Here is an 18139-nt window from a genome sequence, read left to right as displayed (position 1 = left end):
GTTGTCTGTAATTCTGAAGTATGTGACTCATCAGTATGTGAACAGAGGATTTATCCAGCTTGTAAAAGATAAGAGAGCAGAGAAAAGTTGGCTAATGTAAATAACACACACACACAGGGGAGTGTGCATAGAGGGGGCATGCATAGCAGATCACACTGAAGAGTTGGCAGCCTTCCAGACACAGGATGACAAGTCCGACAGGGAAAAGATAAGCTGATTTATTACAGAGATTGTGATAGTAGAAAGTGCTGCAGTAAGCCAGAGCACATTATAATAGGTTTAGGAACCTGTAGGATGGTAGAAAACACAATGACATTTTTGTTACAGAGTCCCTTTAAAGAAGATTCCCCAGATGCAGCAGCGCAACACATGCATTAGCATGTTTAGACCTGCTCTTTGCAGGTCTAAGCTAACCCTCATATCTGATGGGAAGCGTTGCTTCCTGGCAGCATGAAAAACGTTAAAGGATAGGGTGCAAAGAACTCGCTGGGTGATAATATCGCCCAGATGAGTTATTTTCCACCTGGGAGTGTTAAATTAAATTTGATTAGGCGACGGGAGCACCGCCTAATTTAAAAGTTCAGCAATAGGATATGACTCTAAGAATCAGCTTTGATAATAAAAGCCAAGGTGTGTCTACTGGGCAGAAGCCCCACATATTACATTCCCTCCCTCTGACACAAGTCCCCTCCAAAGCAGTTGTTGTAGTACACTGTTATGCTGGCCATACCTGTAATATGACACCTGTCAGATGGATGTCACTATGAGGGATGGGGTTGAACCAGGGTGGTGCACATTTTGGCTTTGGTGTGGAAGCTCCATGATTTGTAGTTATGCCTCTGCTTGAAAGTGCTCTGAAATTATTTTTGCAAGCTGAGCAATGGCAAACATTCCTACACACTTTTGTTTACAGAGCAGTGGGCTGAAAATTGTTTTTATATCCAGCTGCTAAAGTTTGACAAGGTTGATGCAGTAAAAGTGCAAGATTAACACAATACACCAATAAAAACAAATTTTAGATTCTGTTATCCTATGTGTATCATATGTGTCCCAGTGTAGTGTATTGTGTGTGCTGCTGTAGGCTACCATAACGGTTGTGTAAAGGTCTAAACACACTTGCCCGCTTCTCTTCATTTTTCAGTATTGTGTATCATTTAAATGTTGCTAAACAATGCACAGAAATGTAGAAGAATCTCAGGCTCTCAGAGTTTGTGTTGCATTATATATCCTAGGTGCATGTTGGAACCATGAGAGGTACAAGTGTGGGGTTGGTAAAACTTCGTAGTGCTGACCCCCGAGACCATCCCACTATCAATCCAAACTACCTTTCTACCGGTGAGTATAGCGGTTTTATCACTCAATGGTCGTCAGTCCTATTTGTCACATAAAATGTGTGACAGTGAAGTGACTTTTAGGCTGAAATCTGCATCCAATATTTCAAGGGAATCTGTGATGATTAAAATATAGAAGCTGTCTTCTATGCCTGCCAGCCATTCTCCGAACACAAATTATATCACAGTGATTTAATATTAGGTGTATTGACATTGGGATACTTTACTGAATGGACGAAGGATGTGAGAGCGAACCTAATAACTAATATTACATCTTAAGGCATGGTCACAAATCTGTGTGTCATGCCTGGAAAACATAACCATCACCAAGAAATTAGGTAAAACAACTGTTACTGCTCCAATGTTACTGCTCCAATACCATTTTTAAACACACCATAATAATTCTGCATTCTGGCTTTCTGACCCAGTAATCGACACAGTCACTTATGGGAAATATTTATGCTGTCCTATGGGCATCACTTAACAATTCAGAGTGAGCTGAAAACTGCCCAGCTCCTGTTTCTCTGACTGATAGCCAGCAGAAAATTAGGAGGTGACAAAGGCTTCAATTCACAAAGCATTACCGCATTCAGTAATGCAAAAAGCAGCTGATTTTACTGAGCATTTAGAAAAAATGTCAATTCATCAAGGCTGTTACCGCATTTCAAGCTGAAATTATAGACCAGTGAGGTAAATTGCCAACTGGTGTGGTAAATACCTCAAGACATGTCAGTAAAATGTCAATTCATAAAGATTAAAACATGCGGTAAAGCACAATAACTAGTTTGGTAATTATCGGTAGCGCTTTGGTGTCAAAAACCAGCTTCCACATGCAGGGCCGGGCCGAGGCAGAGGCTGGAGAGGCTCCAGCCTCAGGGCGCAGTGTAGGAGGGGGCGCAGAATTCATTCAGCTGTCATTCCTAATTGTGTTTGAAGCAGAAAGAAATAAGAAAAGGGGATACATGGCAGTGACTGCAAGCCAGATAACTAGATATTAAGGTGTTGGGGAGGTTGTGGGCCCTGGGGCGCCTCTTAGTCTATCCGTGTGTGACGGCTGGGAGGGATGGAGGGGCGCACTTTGGTGTCTCAGCCTTTGGTGCTGGAGGACCTTGTCCCGGCTCTGTCCACATGCCTTCAGAGTGGCTATTCCATGAGTGACAGAAGCAGAGAGCCAATAGGCACAGCCTCTCTCTCTTGCTACTCCATCTGATATGCTGTGACATGTTCTCGGGAGAGTCAAGCTTCTCTACCCCAGGCAGAAGAGGAGAGCACGGCACGAAAGAAATTTCCTTTGCTGCCCTTCAGATGTTTAACCCTTGAGGTTCCTGTTTGAATACAAGGAGGAGCAAGTGGGGAAATTATCTAAGCATGGCATGTTTAATGTTTACTGAGAGTTCAACACAGGCTAGTAAATAAAATGTCAATAAAGGCTAATAGATTCAGAGGGAGTAGAACAAACATTATTATAACACGTGCATCTAAAAACATACTGGAGATGCGTTATACTATTGTAATGCTGTCAGTGGGAGAACAGCAGGTAACTGTTACCGCACAGGTCTTTTTAGGTAAATTACCGAACTTCTACCTCACTTGTGAATTGCCAAAAGAATCTAAAGTACCGAATGCGGTATTTTGCCGACCTGTTTTTTTTTGTTTTTTTTTACCGAACAGCAGTTTGGGAATTGAAGCCACAGAAAAATCAGCTTTGTTGTGGAATTAGTGGCAAAGATGAGAATGATTAGCAGAAAACCTTTCATCCTCACGAGTGCCACCATCCTCATTCTCTCTTCTATGTCATTTACTTAGCTTACTGAATTAGACTATTTGTATCTGTCCTCAGAATAGAGCACAGCAGTCCAATGTGAGCTGAACTCCAAATATTTCTCCAGCACCTCTCCATTTCCTTATTCTCCAGAGTCCAGATGATTGCTCGTAGAAACTGAGTTAGGGGAAAAGCAAAAGAGAGAAGTGTTTTGCTCAGGCAGCTATATTGGAATATATCAATGTGCATAATAGGTATTGGAAAGAGGTTCACTGACCTGAGGCAAACTTGATATATATCTTCTTTCTAGCTGAAGCACTTGCTAAATGTTAATCCACCATGATACAAGAACGTTTGGATTCACTTAGCTTGCATGTGCCTAATATTAAGGCTACATGTTGCAGTTAACCAGCACCAGCAACAACAAATTGCATCATGCCGCATCTTAGTACAGCCCTGGCCACACTCAGATGTGAATCAATAGCACAAGCACTAATGCTCATGCTTAGCACCAGTAAGCACCTGGAGCCGCTGACAGGTGGTGAATTCACCGGCTTCAGCCTCCCATTTGAAAGAGGCCTTAGTGTATTTTGTTTCATTTTCTTTTGTTATTTTCTGTATATTTAAAGTGGCCATAAATCTCTCGACTTGGTGGTCGATTCACCATCCGATCGGTTGCATGTATCGATCGGACATGCTGCAAGATGACAGGCATTCATGGCTGTTTGGGTGCATGGTGGTAACTGCAAGCGATATCGGGACAAGCGACGAACAATACAAAATGCTCTGCGCTGTTCCCCCATGTGACGTCACACACGTGTCATGTGCTATATGCCTGTGGCGTGTATATCGCTAACGGAAGAGTGGGGGATTCCGAAGATGGATGGGCATCAGGCATTAGGTGACACACAACAGGTAATTTTGTAAATGGAAATATGGGGGGGTTGTACATTTATACACTAGGAGGGCAGCGGCAAGGCAGCGGAAGTGGCAGACTCGGCAGATTCCCTAGAGATTTCATGCTAAAATTGATCTGGAATCAGCCTGCAGTGTATAGGCAGCCGACAGATCTCTCTCTAATCATATTTGATCATAGAGAGATTTGTCTCTTGGTCAAATCTGCCCATCATAGCTAGATATGTGGGCACCTTTAATGTTTTTAATGTTACATAACTTCCCTGTCATTACTGACTGATTGTCACATGAAATGATTGTATAGTAACAGTCACCATTTTTAGAATGCTGCGAATGCTGTGTTTATCAATTCCTCTAAAAATTTGCTACCATACCAGACAGGTAAGTGTTAGGGCTTGTTCATACTATGAGTGCTTTGAGATTATTTTAAGCACTAGAGTTTTAAAAGGCGCTTTAAGGCTCCCTGCACATTGCAAATCCGTTTTGCGATTCCATTTCCGATTCCGATTTTCAATTCCCTGAATACATTCAACCGAGAAAACGGATAAAAAAATGCAGCATGCAGTAAAGATTAAAAATCGGAATCGGATGTAAAAACCGATTAAAAAGCGGAATCGCATGCAGTAAACAAGAAGCCTTAGAGCGCTTGTGCAATGAAAGCCAATGTGAGTGTTCTCACATGAGCGATGAGCTTTCTTTCCAATCGCAAACGCGGCTCCTGCACCATTTTTAGAGTATTTGCACTTCAATGGAAGGTATAGGAAAATCTCTACGCACATTGAAAAAGTGATTCGATAAGCGATTTTATAAACACTTTTCATTACAAAGTACATCAAAGAATTTAGCTCCAGGTCAAGGAGATCGCTTCCTGATTGGAGAAAAAAAAGAGCTAATCAGCAAACAAAAGCACTTAGAAAAATCGAAAATCGCTCAAAAATGCCTGGAAAATCTTTTTAAAAAGCGTTTAGCGCTTGCGATTTATAATGTTAAAAAAAAATGTTTAATGCACCTTTCCCAATGATCTTTCTGCCCAACATTGGAATGGTGGCTTTAAAGATATGTGCAAATGCTGAAGATGGATCAAGATAAGACAGTCAGTGTTAAGGGTTCTTTTACTCTTAACACTGACTCCCACATTTTCTAGTTTTCATAATTATCCTTCTAACAGTTTGCAATATTGTATATATTTCTGTATAACTGCTTAATTTTTTTGACAGAGAAGGATGTTGTAGACTTCCGACAGTGTGTGAAGTTGTCCAGGGAGATCTTTACACAGAAAGCATTTGATGAATTCCGGGGACCCGAAATCCTGCCTGGCCCTGGTGTGCAGACAGATGAAGAAATTGATGCCTTCATTAGACAGAAGGCAGACACAGCCTATCATCCATCCTGCACATGTAAAATGGGACAACCAAATGACAGCACTGCAGTTGTTGATCCAGATACAAAGGTTATTGGGGTGGAGAATTTACGAGTTGTGGATGCTTCAATCATGCCAAGTATTGTCAGTGGAAATTTAAATGCACCAACAATTATGTTGGCAGAAAAGGCTTCTGATATCATTCTGGGGATGCCGCCTCTTGAGGAAAAAAATATTCGTGTATTCAGACCTCACAATTTAGAAGCTCAGCGATAGATTCTAGTTAGAAACTACTGTTTCTGTAAAACTTTTACCACCAATCAATAATAATGATGCCCCCAAAAAAGCCCGTCAACCATATGCGGGTGTAGACATCACCAACCTGAAGGAGAACAAAAATTTTTCACCCTGGAGTCGGGAAGGAATTTGTTCCCTTTTGGGGCTAATTGGACCACGCCTTGCAAGGGTTTTTCACCTTCCTCTGGATCAATTGGGGTATGTGAGGGAGCAGGCTGGTGTGTACATTATTTTCTGGTTGAACTCAATGGATGTATGTCTTTTTTCAACCCAAATAACTATGTAACTATTATTCTGTCTCAGAGTTTATCATAGATTCATATCACGATTATTCTTAAAGCCGCAAACGGCAAAGAAGGTGAAATTCGGCACCCTGAGGGCCCAATTTTTCCTATCAGGTCACAAAATGCAGCTTTTATTAGAGGCACCTAAAGCAGTGCCTTTTTTACCAAAAGGACTCCTGCACCCTTTTTTCCTGCTTCGACCTCTGCTCACCTCTGACCTCTCTCTTGCTGGGATCTTCTGCTCCTGCTGCTGCTGCTGTTTATTCCGGACCTTCTTCACAGGCAGCACTAATTAAGCCAGCCAGAATGGTGCCCTCTCTCTCCTCCCTCCACCAGCAACAAGCAAGGTAATCTTTGTAGAAAGGTAACTCTTGGTGCAGTAGTACTACTGTGATTGCATCCTGCAACTTGTCTGTAGTTTCTCTGTCTCCCCAAACTTTCACCTAGCTGATGACTCTCTCTGCATGTTTGTTTCATGTGCTTTATATGTATCTCTCACTCCCTTTACAGGTAATGATCTCTGTGTGTTTCTGCGTGCCTTTCTCTCTCTCCACGTGTTTCTCTCCCTCTGTCCATTTGGTACACCCTCATGGCTGTTGTAAGAATCTATACGTTGGTTGCTATTGGCAACAACACTACACCTTCGTTCGGCACCATATCACAGGAAGTGTAATAACTTGACTCTCATCACAGCAACAGCTTAGGAGAATAACTCCTGAGACTTTGAGGACACCTAAGAAGTTCTATTCAGTAAACAGATATACAGATATACAGATGCTTATCCCTACACAGCGAAGCAATTGTTCTGTAGTAAGTCCTCTTTGCGTTACAGCTCTTGGTTCCATTGCATGGCAACCAGGTTTTCTCTTATGTTCCATCTATACTTATGTTCCATCTATACTACGTAACACGTAGGCCTATATACAGCATACAGTTAGATAATATGACAAGACATATTACAAATAAAAGTAGGAATAAGTCATCAGCCAGCAGTCAGAAGTGGCTCTCTGGAACCCGTCGGCTGCTTTAATACCGACCACTAAAGAGTTAAATGTGACATCATCTGAACAGAGACGTATCAATAACTCATCACCTGCTATTGGCTGATAAAACCCCATTATATAATGACAGGCACAGTCTTTACTGCGCATGCACGAATTATCACCTAGTTCTCTAGTTCTAAGAAGAACATTATTAAATGTACTGGACTCTTGTTTTACTTCACGAAATATGCAAACAGTCGATGTTTACAGAAAAGACTGCCTCAATGTCTGCCCATCGGGCCTAGATAAACTCTTTAACCTTAGCTGTTTTTTTGTAAGACACACAACCATGTTCCAGTGTTTCTAGAAATGCTGCTTAAAGGGAGACTCTGCAAATCAAGTCTTTTAACTAAACTGTCACTCTCAACACTAGGGATGAGTATAGACAGCGTTTTGATTGCTTCAAATATGAATCTTTACATATCTGAACAGTGGCAGGGGGTGTTAACTCACCCTTGTTAATGCCTTTGCCCACTATGCTCCACATTCTGTTCCAGCTCGCCAATATTTCCACCATCACAGCCGGAAAAGGGAAGTATCGGAGAGCTTTTCAGAACGCCCTTTCTTGGGTACCCAAAGTGATACGTGGACTAATAGGTGGTACAAATCACTCATTTATTAGACCAACTCTACAAGCTATTTTAGACTTAATGAATTTGGAAGCAAAAAAGCGAGGAGCCAGACTCTATTATAGAGGCTACACGACAACCCTGACTTCACTCCGGGTCAATCTCTTGGCTGGTTCACTATTAATTGACAAAGATATAAGAATTTGGTATGTTATTGATGGCTCAGTGATGGTGCTAGCCACCTTGTTGGTGCTAGCCACCTCGTTGGGAAAGCTTCAGGTAACTAACTTTGTAAGAGCTGTTGAAAAGAAAGCCGTTATAAGAAGTTTGAAAAAATTTGAATCTTATTTTATTTTGGGTATAACCCCTGTCAAGGCGCTGGGCAAAATTTACAACTTTTAAGTCTCTAACGAGGTGGGTGAGCATGAGCAAACCCAGGACATGGCTAGTTGGGAAAAGGATCTGGGTCATAGGGCTAATGATGTAAACTGGAGCCAAGCTTTTAGAGAAGATATTTGGCTTCCCGCTAGCACCAATGTTCAGCTAACTCAGTTTAAACTGGTGTCCAGATGGTATCTTATTCCACGAATGAGGATCAGCGGGCCTGGACTAACAGAGGCTACTGGAAATGTGGTACTTCAAATTCGTCTTATGTGCATTGGTTTTGGAGCTGTAAAAAGATCTAATCTTTTTGGTTAGAATTGGAAGCCTTTGTTAGGAGTACTGTGGATCCCAAGTTTTGAATGGACGAGGTAATGGCGCTATTTGGGCAATCTAAGAGACCTGCTCATTCAACCCAAGCTACAACTTTTTACATCTTCTCCCTTTTGGCTAGAAAATTAATTATAGATAAATGGAGGGATAGCCCCCCCCCCCCCCACACACACACACACATTGTTTGAATGAAAATTAAATACCATATTCTTTCTTAGCATAGATAATAGGTACTCAGTCGTGGATCAGGTTAAAGAACTCTGGGAGACGGTGCTGGCTGCAACTACAGGTTCATCTACTTTATAGACTTTTTCTACTCTTTATAAACCACCATACTAACTCTTCTTTTCTTTTTCTTTTTTTCTTGTTCCTTGTATCCTGGTTCTCTTTATTGTTTTCATGCTTGTTGTCGTAATTATGGGACAATGATGCGAATTTGGGCCCAGGGATGCAGGAGCATGGCAAAAACTAAGAAAAAAAAAAGAAGAAAAAAAAAAACAGAGAGCAGTTGAATGCAGCTGGCAGAGGCTGCAACAAGTGTGAGCTAACAACCCCTGCTGAGGTCCAAAGATGTAAAGATTCAGATTCTGATATTTTACTACAGTTAACCACTTGAGGACCCACCCTTTACCCCCCCTTAAGGACCAGCGTTATTTTTTGTGATCTGTGCTGGGTGGGCTCTGCAGCCCCCAGCACAGATCAGGTTTCATGCAGAGCGATCAGATCGCCCCCCTTTTTTCCCCCCTATGGGGATGGTGTGCAGGGGGGGGTCTGATCGCTCTGGTGGGCAGGCTAGTTGCGGGGGGGGGGGGGGCACCTCAAAGCCCCCCTCCGCGGCGAAATTCCCCCCTCCCTCTCCTACCTGCTCATCCCCGGTGATCGAGGCTGCACAGGACGCTATCCGTCCTGTGCAGCCAGTGATAGGACGTCCCCTGTCACATGGCGGCGATCCCCGGCCGCTGATTGGCCGGGGATCGCCGATCTGCCTTACGGCGCTGCTGCGCAGCAGCGCCGTACAATGTAAACAAAGCGGATTATTTCCGCTTGTGTTTACATTTAGCCTGCGAGCCGCCATCGGCGGCCCGCAGGCTATTCACGGAGCCCCCCGCCGTGAATTGACAGGAAGCAGCTGCTCGCGCGAGCGGCTGCTTCCTGATCAATCAGCCTGCAGCTGCAGCTGCCACTTTGCCGACGCACGGTATAAGCGTGCGGTCGGCAAGTGGTTAAACTAACCCTACTCTCACACAGACCCCCACCCACCCCAATACCTAACCCTAACCACCCCCCTGCCAATGCCTAGCCCTCACCCCCACGTCTAATCCTTAAATTACCCCCCACACCTAACCTTAAAACCCCTCTTCCTGATGCCTATTGAGTCCTATGGGAGAAAAGCACTATAGAAATATTATTGTATTATTGTATTATTGTATCCTTAACTGCCCCCCCATCCACTGCAAAAAGTAGTATCAGTTACCAGAGGCCCCCGATAAATAGAGAGTGCCCGGATCCACCCACTATGCAAACTGTAGCTACAAATAGCGGATGCCCAAATTTACATTTATAACTAAAATTGCTATAGGCGGTCATGGCGGCAGGGGCACCATCAACATGTTTTGAAGGGAGGCACAGAGATTTCTAGCTACATCCCTGCTCTCAGCCAGGTTAGTGCCCCTCTATCACTACAAAGACAAGGCCTACGAGGTACAATGGTGTAAACGGTCACATAGTGGGTGCAGACCTTGCAGGCCAGCAGGTCTGATAAAGGAGAGTGAGATTCACAATCTTTATAATCTAGCTGAAGTAGTCCTACAGAAGTCCACACGGCTTGTACAATCCATATTCCATGGTCCACCAACTTCACAGGCTCTCCCACCTCTGACCTAGAAGCTTTAGTCCTCCACCCGAGTTAGCAACAGCTCAGTGTGCTGAAATCTGTGTCACATGATCTCACTGTCACACTGCAATCCAAAAGTGGCCAGACTGCTACATATACCGGTATATAGTTATTTGGGTTGAAAAAAGACATACGTCCATCAACAAGAAAAAGTACAACAGTATTTGCTTAATAAATGACTAAACCGTTTTTCTTCAATGCGTCCTTTGTAAAAGCCTAGGGACAAAAAGCTCATCTGCCAAGCTTTTATATTGCCCTCTGATGTATTTATACATATTATTTAGATCTCCTCTAAGGCGTCTTTTCTCCAGACTAAATAAGCCCAGTTTATCTAACTTTCCTGTTAAGTGAGACCTTCCCATCCCATACAGGAAAAATCTTATTTTGCTTGCATCTCTTCCATCCCCCCAACCAAATTCTCATTGAAAACTTGTTTCTTAAATGTGAATGTTAGTCAATGTATGTTAAATTGCACTACTGCCAATGCCTGTGTGTACCAAAAACAATTGCAGGTGCGGCACCTGTTGTACTTGGCAAATAAAGTTAATTCTGATATGTTATATAGTCCGTTCTCCCCCTATTTTTTTTAATCCCTCTTGTTACCTTATTAGATAATGTAACCTCTCCCCCCATTTCTCCAATCGCTGCAGCATTATGGGTTCCAAGGTTGCAAGTGCTCCTGGGAGTATCTCTTGAGGCTCCCAGAATCGCTGCGCAGTACACTCCGGACCACTTGGAGGTGATTGACAGTCGCGCTCGTGCGGGCGCAGTAGAGGAAGACTTGGAGGTCGTCCTTTGCACCGTCGGGGACCGGGGGCCAGTGGCTGAGACCAGAGATGCGGCGAGGGACATTGCGGAGGAATGGAGGCTGGAGGAAGCTTCGGGTAAGTAGTACTCTGAGTAGCATTAGTAGCTAGATGACTCCTTTAGGCTCTGTTTTCCCCAGAAATGCCATTGCCACCTTGCTTGCTAAGCTAATAAATGACATAAATAGATCTATGACTGACATTTAGGGTTATGGAGGCCAACTTATTTATTTAATTTAAAAAAAATGCCACTATGGATGAATAGAAAGGTATGAGCTAAAATTAAGTGGAAAAAGAATGCCTATAAGGTCCTAAAACAGGAGGGGAGCGAAGCTGCGTTATAAGGAGTGCAATTAAAGTTGTTAAAAAAAATTAGGCTGGCAAAGATTGAAGCTGAAAATTGCTAGGGATATCAAATCTAACCCAAAGAAGTTTTACAAGTACATCAACTCTAAAAAAAGAAAGGTTGACTGTATTGGACTCCTAAAGGATGAGGGTGGGAACTCAATGGTGGATGACCAAGGTAGGGCGGAGTTATTAAATTCTTTCTTTGCTTCTTTCTTCTCAAAGGAAACATTGCTGTTGCAAATGACTGATGCAGAAGGGCATAGCCGACCGCTCAGGGCGCCAGCTTCCAAGGGGGCACCTATAGTTGGTTGCCTATACTGAGGGCATCTACACCTGATTTCCTATACTGGGGACACCTATGGCTGGCTACCTTTATTGAGGGCACCAACACCTGGCTACCAATACTGGAGGCGCCTATGCCTGGCTACCTATGGGGGGGATGGAGGGCTTCAACTGACTTCCTATACTGGGGGCACCTATGCTTGGCAACCTATATTGAGGGCACCTACACATGAGATCCTATATTGGGGGCACCTATACCTGGCTACCTACCTATACTGAGTCTGAGGGAGTTTTTTGGGGAGGTCGCACTGTAGCTATAACGCGTGGTGCAAATTGTCGGTGCTGTGCTATCATTCTAAATGGGGGTGGAGGGATGAAGGGGGGGGGGCACAAAAATCAGGTTCGCTCAGGGCGCTGTGAAACCTAAGGCCGGCTCTGCAGAAGGGTCTCAATCTTCCAATTGTAACATTAAATACTTAACGAAGGAAGAAGTGAAGACAAGTCTAAATAAATTAAAAATAGACAAGGCACCTGGCCCGGATGGCATACATCCTCGGGTCCTAAGGGAATTAAGTTCAGTTATCGATAAACCCATTTATCCTATATTTTGTGACTCTCTTTCAACTGGCTTCAACTGAGTTCCAATAGATTGGCGTACAGTCCACAGTTTCCCATTATTTAAGAAGGGCAAAAAAAAATAAGATCTGGGAAATTATAGACCTGTAAGCTTATTGTCAGTTGCATGCAATCTATTTAAGGGGTTACTAAGAGAAACTATACAAGACTCCATAGTAGAAAATAATCTTTTTTCTCAGCATCAGCATGGGTTTACTGAGAACAGGTCCTGTTTGACTAACACGCTCAGCTTTTATGACGTAGTGAACGCTAATGTGGATATTGGGAATGCTGTAGATGTGATACACTTAGACTTAGACTTAGCAAAGGCCTTCGACACCGTTCCCCACAAAAGTCTTGTGCAAAAGTTAAAAATGCAAGGACTGGGGAAGAGTCTGTGTGCATGGATAGGGAACTGCCTAATGGACAGAAAACAAAGAGTTGTGATCAATGGATCTTATTCAAAATGGGTGACTGTTAGCAGTGGGGTCCCACTGGGGTCAGTACTGGGTCCAATACTCCTCAATTTATTTATTAATGACCTAGAAGATGCAGTAGAAAGCAATGTTGCTATTTTTGCAGATGATACCAAATTGTGCAGAATCATCAACTCTCAGGAAGATAGTGACATATTGCAACAGGATCTGGATTGGATGGCTATATGGGCACATACATGGCAGATGAAATTCAATGTTGAAAAATGTAAAGTCATGCAATGATGGTCGTAGCAATGGTCTAGCACCGTACAAAATAAACAGGATACAGATGGGGACATCAGACTTGGAGAAGGATTTAGGAGTACTCATCGAGAACAAGTTAAATAATCGTATTCAATGCCAAGCCGCTGCAGCTAAAGCTAATAACATTTTGGGATGTATTAAAAGGGAAATAAAAACTCGAGATACTAGCATAATATTGCCCCTGTTTAACTCTCTAGTAAGGCCACATCTGGAATATGAAATTCAGTTCTGGGCACCACATTACAGAAAAGATATTGCAGTTTTAGAGCCGGAGTAGAGATGAGCAACAAAATTGATACGATGGATGGAAGGTCTCACTTACCAAGAAAGGTTAGATAAACTGGATTTAATTAGTCTGGAGAAAAGAGAGGGGATCTAATTAATATGTATAAATACATGTATAAATACATCAGAAAGCAATATAAAAGCTTGGCGGATGAGCTTTTTGTCCCTAGGCTTTTACAAAGGACTAGGGGACATGATCTGCGCATGGAGGAAAAACGTTTTAGCCATTTATTTAGGAAAGGGTTCTTTACAGTAAGAATGATAAAGATGTAGAATGCATTGCCACAGGAAGTCGTTATGGCAAATTCTATATCTGCATTTAAAGGGGGCTTAGATGCTTTCCTTGTATTAAAAGACATCCATGGCTATAATTACTAGGTAATGCCCAGTGGTGTTGATCCAGGGATTTTATCTGATTGCCATCTAAAGTCGGGAAAGAATTTATTCCCGTTTTGGGCTAATTGGACCATACCTTGTAAGGCGTTTTCACCTTCCTCTGGATCAACAGGGATATGTGAGGGAGCTGGCTGGTGTTGTACTTTGTTCTCTGGTTGAACTCGATGGACATATATCTTTTTTCAACCCAAATAACTATGTAACTATATGAACAATGCAAATTTCCTGGCAGTCTTGCTCATTCTCCACCCTTTAATACTTTTACCCATAGACCTTGGACAAGCATGCATATTAGATGTTTCTGACTGCAGTCTGACTGGATTCACTGCATGCTTGTTTGAGGTGTGTGATTGAGACACTACTGATGCCAAAGAGGTCAGCAGGACAGCCCGGCAACTGTTATTGTTTAAGAGGAAATAAATATGGCAGCCTCCATATACCTTTCACTTCAGGTTTGTCTCTAAAAGGATAACTGAAGTGAGAGGGATATGGAGGCAGCCATATTTATTGCCTTTTAAGCAATACCAGTTGCCGGGCAGTCCTACTAATCCTCTGCCTCTAATACTTTTATCCATAGACCCTGAACAAGCATGCATCAGATCAGGTGTTTCTGACATTATTGTCAGATCTGATAAGATCAGCTGCATGCTTGTTTCTGATATTATTCAACCACTACTGCAGCCTAATAGACCAGCAGGGCTGCCAGGCAACTGGTATTGCTTAAAAGGAAATAAATATGACAGCCTCCATATACCTCTCACTACAGTTGCCCTTTAAGAGACAAACTTTGAGTGGCATGAACAGATACGTAGTGATAAACAACACAGGTCAGTTGGCTTTACCAAGACCTGTAGAAATTAACATAAAACTGCCATTATATTCCTATTACAATCATGAACAATTTGTTGCTATTTAATTAGCTTTTCAGGCAGCCAGTGTGCAGTGACTCTGCCAAGCAAAGCAGCTTGCTGTGTGCAGCTGGCATTGTATTCCAGCCTTGTAAGCTCTTGATTCATGATTGCTGGGTCACAAGCTGCCCATTCATTCCACTTACAAGTCAATTGAGGCCATTTTAATGACACTACATGACCATTGTGAGACTGAAATGCGACTGAATAATTTGCGGGTATACATACTGTAGGTTGTTTAGGCTGAGGACATGCCCAATACACGCTCATTTCCAAATGCCAGGCTTAGGAAAAAAATAAACATGGTAACACATTTACCTACATTTTAAATGCGAAACTTGCACGCTTTGTATTTTACTTGTTTGATTTCGTAGTTTAGTTTCTACTTCAGAATCTATTCAACAATCAAATAAACCTCACAAAGTGCAGATCTTACGCTTACTTCAGTCATAGCCAAAAGTTTTCGCAGTAACACAAATGCGTCTTGAAAACTTTGTGTGGCGATTTATGATTTAGTGTGGCAATTCACACTGTATTTAAGTATCAGGTGCAAATTAATTAATTGCAAAGAGTTTTATTGGCATGAAAATTTTACTTCACAAAAAGCCATTTTTGCTGTATTTTGTCCGGGGCACAAAAATGACTAGGAGGTCTAACATACATTATAAATGGGACAACTTCAATACAATTCATTTTATTGTAAAATTAATTTTGCCTATTTACCACTGCTTCTATCAGAAATTATTTCTGGAAATAAATCCATTGTCCATTTTTCTTTCTATTGTGTCCCTCTTTCTGGTAGCATATCATATATAGATTTGTATAAATAAATGTATATACCTTCTTAAAAAGTATAGTTCATTGGGCTTGATTCACAAAGCGGTGCTAACTTTTAGCACGCCTGTGAAACCCCCTTAGCACGTCTAAACGAGCATTTCGTGCGCAAAACTATACGCGCGCAAAACTTTATGCACGTAAAACTTTACGCGCTCACTGCACAGAGCGCAGGGCGCTCCACGCGAAGTGCCCATTAAAGCCTATGGGACTTAGCATGCGCATAGGACTTTGCGCGCGGTACTTAGCGCACGATCTGATTGAGAAAACCGGTGCTAACCTACTTAGCACCCTGGTTAGCACGTAGACTTTAGACGTGCTAAATAGGTTAGCACCGCATAGTGAATCAAGCCCCTTGTGTTCATTTTTATGTCCAATCACTAAATTAGCGCTAATTAGTTGCTTATCTTCAAATAATAATACCGTATAAAGAAAAATGAAGAAAGGACCAAAAGGCAATTATGGCCACTATTCACATCATGCTGGTGATAAGGCAATTGAAAATGTATCACAAACCATCAATAAGCGCTTTAATCACTAAAGAACCTGTTCTTATGAAATAACATCTGAAATAAGAAGAATATGAAGGCTGTCATATTTATATCCTTTTGAACAATGCCAGTTGCCTGGGGTCCTGCTGAAGTTTCATGCATAAGTAGTGTCTGAATCACACACCTGAAATAAGTATAAAAAAATCCAGTCAAACTGAAAGTGGAATAAAACTCTGATTCTTATAAAATAAAAAATGCACTCTACGTTGATTAAAATGTATATAACTCATGCCCATCCTCCCCCACCCCCAAATAAATAATTATTACACAGTTAGGAGAACATACCTGTTTGAACCTGCAGTCCTTCCTTCCAGGAGATGAGAAAGTGGCAGTCGTTGTTTCATCAATCATCATTTTTGGGGCATTTTTTGAATGATTTTGGAGCAATTGCGCTTTTTATGCAGAAGGGAGCTCAAGATGGATGTTCACCCAGGATCAATATAAAGAAGAGAAAAGTATTTACCATAGTGCCAGGCTTTGGATACAGAAAAAGGTGTTTTTCTAGCTATTCATGTATAGAGTTTAATCCCACTTTAACGGATACCCAAGGCGTAAATAAACGAATGAAATAAACAATTGTATCTACCTTCTCCTAAAAATGACTTTTTAAGATATTCCACAGTTTTATTTTATGTTTAAAGAGGATCTGTAACGTCAAAACGTCCCCTGGGGGGTACTCACCTTGGGTGGGGGAAGCCTCCGGATCCTAATGAGGCTTCCCACGCCGTCCTCGGTCCCTCAGGGGTCTCGCTGCAGCCCTCCGTACAGCGGCGACGTAAATATTTACCTTCCCGGCTCCTGCGCAGGCGCTCTGGTGGCTGTTGGCTCCGAAGTAGGCGAAAATACCCGATCGCCGTCGGGTCTGCTCTACTGCGCAGGCGCAAGTCTCCGGCGCCTGCGCAGTAGAGCGGACCCAACGGAGATCGGGTATTTCCATCTATTTCTGAGCCGAAAGCAGCCACAGTGCCCCCGCTGGAGCCTGCAAAGGTAAATATTGATTTGCCAGTCGGGTCTGTCGGCGGCTGTTCGGAGGGCTGCAGCGAGACCTCCGTGGAACAGAGGACGGCGTGGGAAGCCTCATTAGGATCCGGAGGCTTCCCCCACCCGAGGTGAGTACCCCCCAGGGGATGTTTCTGATGTTACAGAGTCTCTTTAAATCTACTTTTTAAGTTTTAACTGTTTTATTGTTTTTGCTCAATGACACATTCACTGAAGTATGCCAGAGCTAAAATCTATGAACTATTGATCATTTTTATCTCTTTCCTGCTCTCAGAAGCTACTTTCTGCTAGGAAAGTGTTTTATAGTTAGACTTTCTTATCAGTGAGGGTCACACTGTAGTCACCTCCTGTCTGAGTCAGCCACTTACATACCTGATATTTAACTCTTTCAGGCAGAGAAAGAAAAAAGGAACACAGCATAGTTATTTGTGTGCTAGGCACTGTACATACACATGTCTATCTCATCATGTCACATGTCACCTCGGGTATCCTTTAAAGCGGAATATAACCCTGCATTTCAACTTTGCTCTAAAACATTATTTACAGCATATTATATGCAACCAGCATTTTTTTTTACTAGACCAGCATTGGAAGGGTTACACACAGAGTTTTAAAGTTCGGTGGAGAGAACTGCAGACGCATCCGAAGCTTAGATAGATACATTTAACTAAACAGGATGTAACAACTGTGGAATGTGACTCACTCTCTCTGACTGTGCAGGAGCTGGAGGACAGCCAAAGAGTGTGTAACATTCCTCACTTGTTACATTCTGTTTAGTTAAATGTATCTATGTAAGCTTCGGATGTGTCTGCAGTTCTCTCCACAGAACTTTAACCACTTGCCGACCGCACGCTTATACCGTGCGTCGGCAAAGTGGCAGCTGCAGGACCAGCGACGCAGTATTGCGTCGCCAGCTGCAGGCTGATTAATCAGGAAGCAGCCGCTCGCGCGAGTGGCTGCTTCCTGTCAATTCACGGCGGGGGGCTCCGTGAATAGCCTGTGGGCCGCCGATGGCGGCTCGCAGGCTAAATGTAAACACAAGCGGAAATAATCCGCTTTGTTTACATTGTACGGCGCTGCTGCGCAGCAGCGCCGTAAGGCAGATCGGCGATCCCCGGCCAATCAGCGGCCGGGGATCGCCGCCATGTGACAGGGGACAGCCTGTCACTGGCTGCACAGGACGGATACCGTCCTGTGCAGCCCGGT

At 42.9% G+C, this 18139-nt stretch overlaps 1 protein-coding gene across 4 annotated transcripts in view; it reads left to right on the top strand.

Moving 5' to 3' along the window:
- Positions 1–9226, top strand: part of CHDH (choline dehydrogenase) — a 64102-nt gene extending 54876 nt beyond the window's left edge. For all 4 annotated transcript variants that reach the window (XM_068253662.1, XM_068253665.1, XM_068253663.1 and 1 more), the window contains 2 exons: positions 1233–1335; positions 5226–9226. In XM_068253662.1, coding sequence (XP_068109763.1) covers positions 1233–1335; positions 5226–5644 — 522 coding nt within the window. In that variant the 3' untranslated portion in view covers positions 5645–9226. The remainder of the gene's footprint in view (positions 1–1232; positions 1336–5225) is intronic.
- Positions 9227–18139: the final 8913 nt, after the last annotated feature.

This window comes from Hyperolius riggenbachi, chromosome 9 (assembly GCF_040937935.1).
Source record: "Hyperolius riggenbachi isolate aHypRig1 chromosome 9, aHypRig1.pri, whole genome shotgun sequence".
Taxonomy (NCBI): domain Eukaryota; kingdom Metazoa; phylum Chordata; class Amphibia; order Anura; family Hyperoliidae; genus Hyperolius; species Hyperolius riggenbachi.
This window is presented reverse-complemented; position numbering and strand designations above follow the sequence as displayed.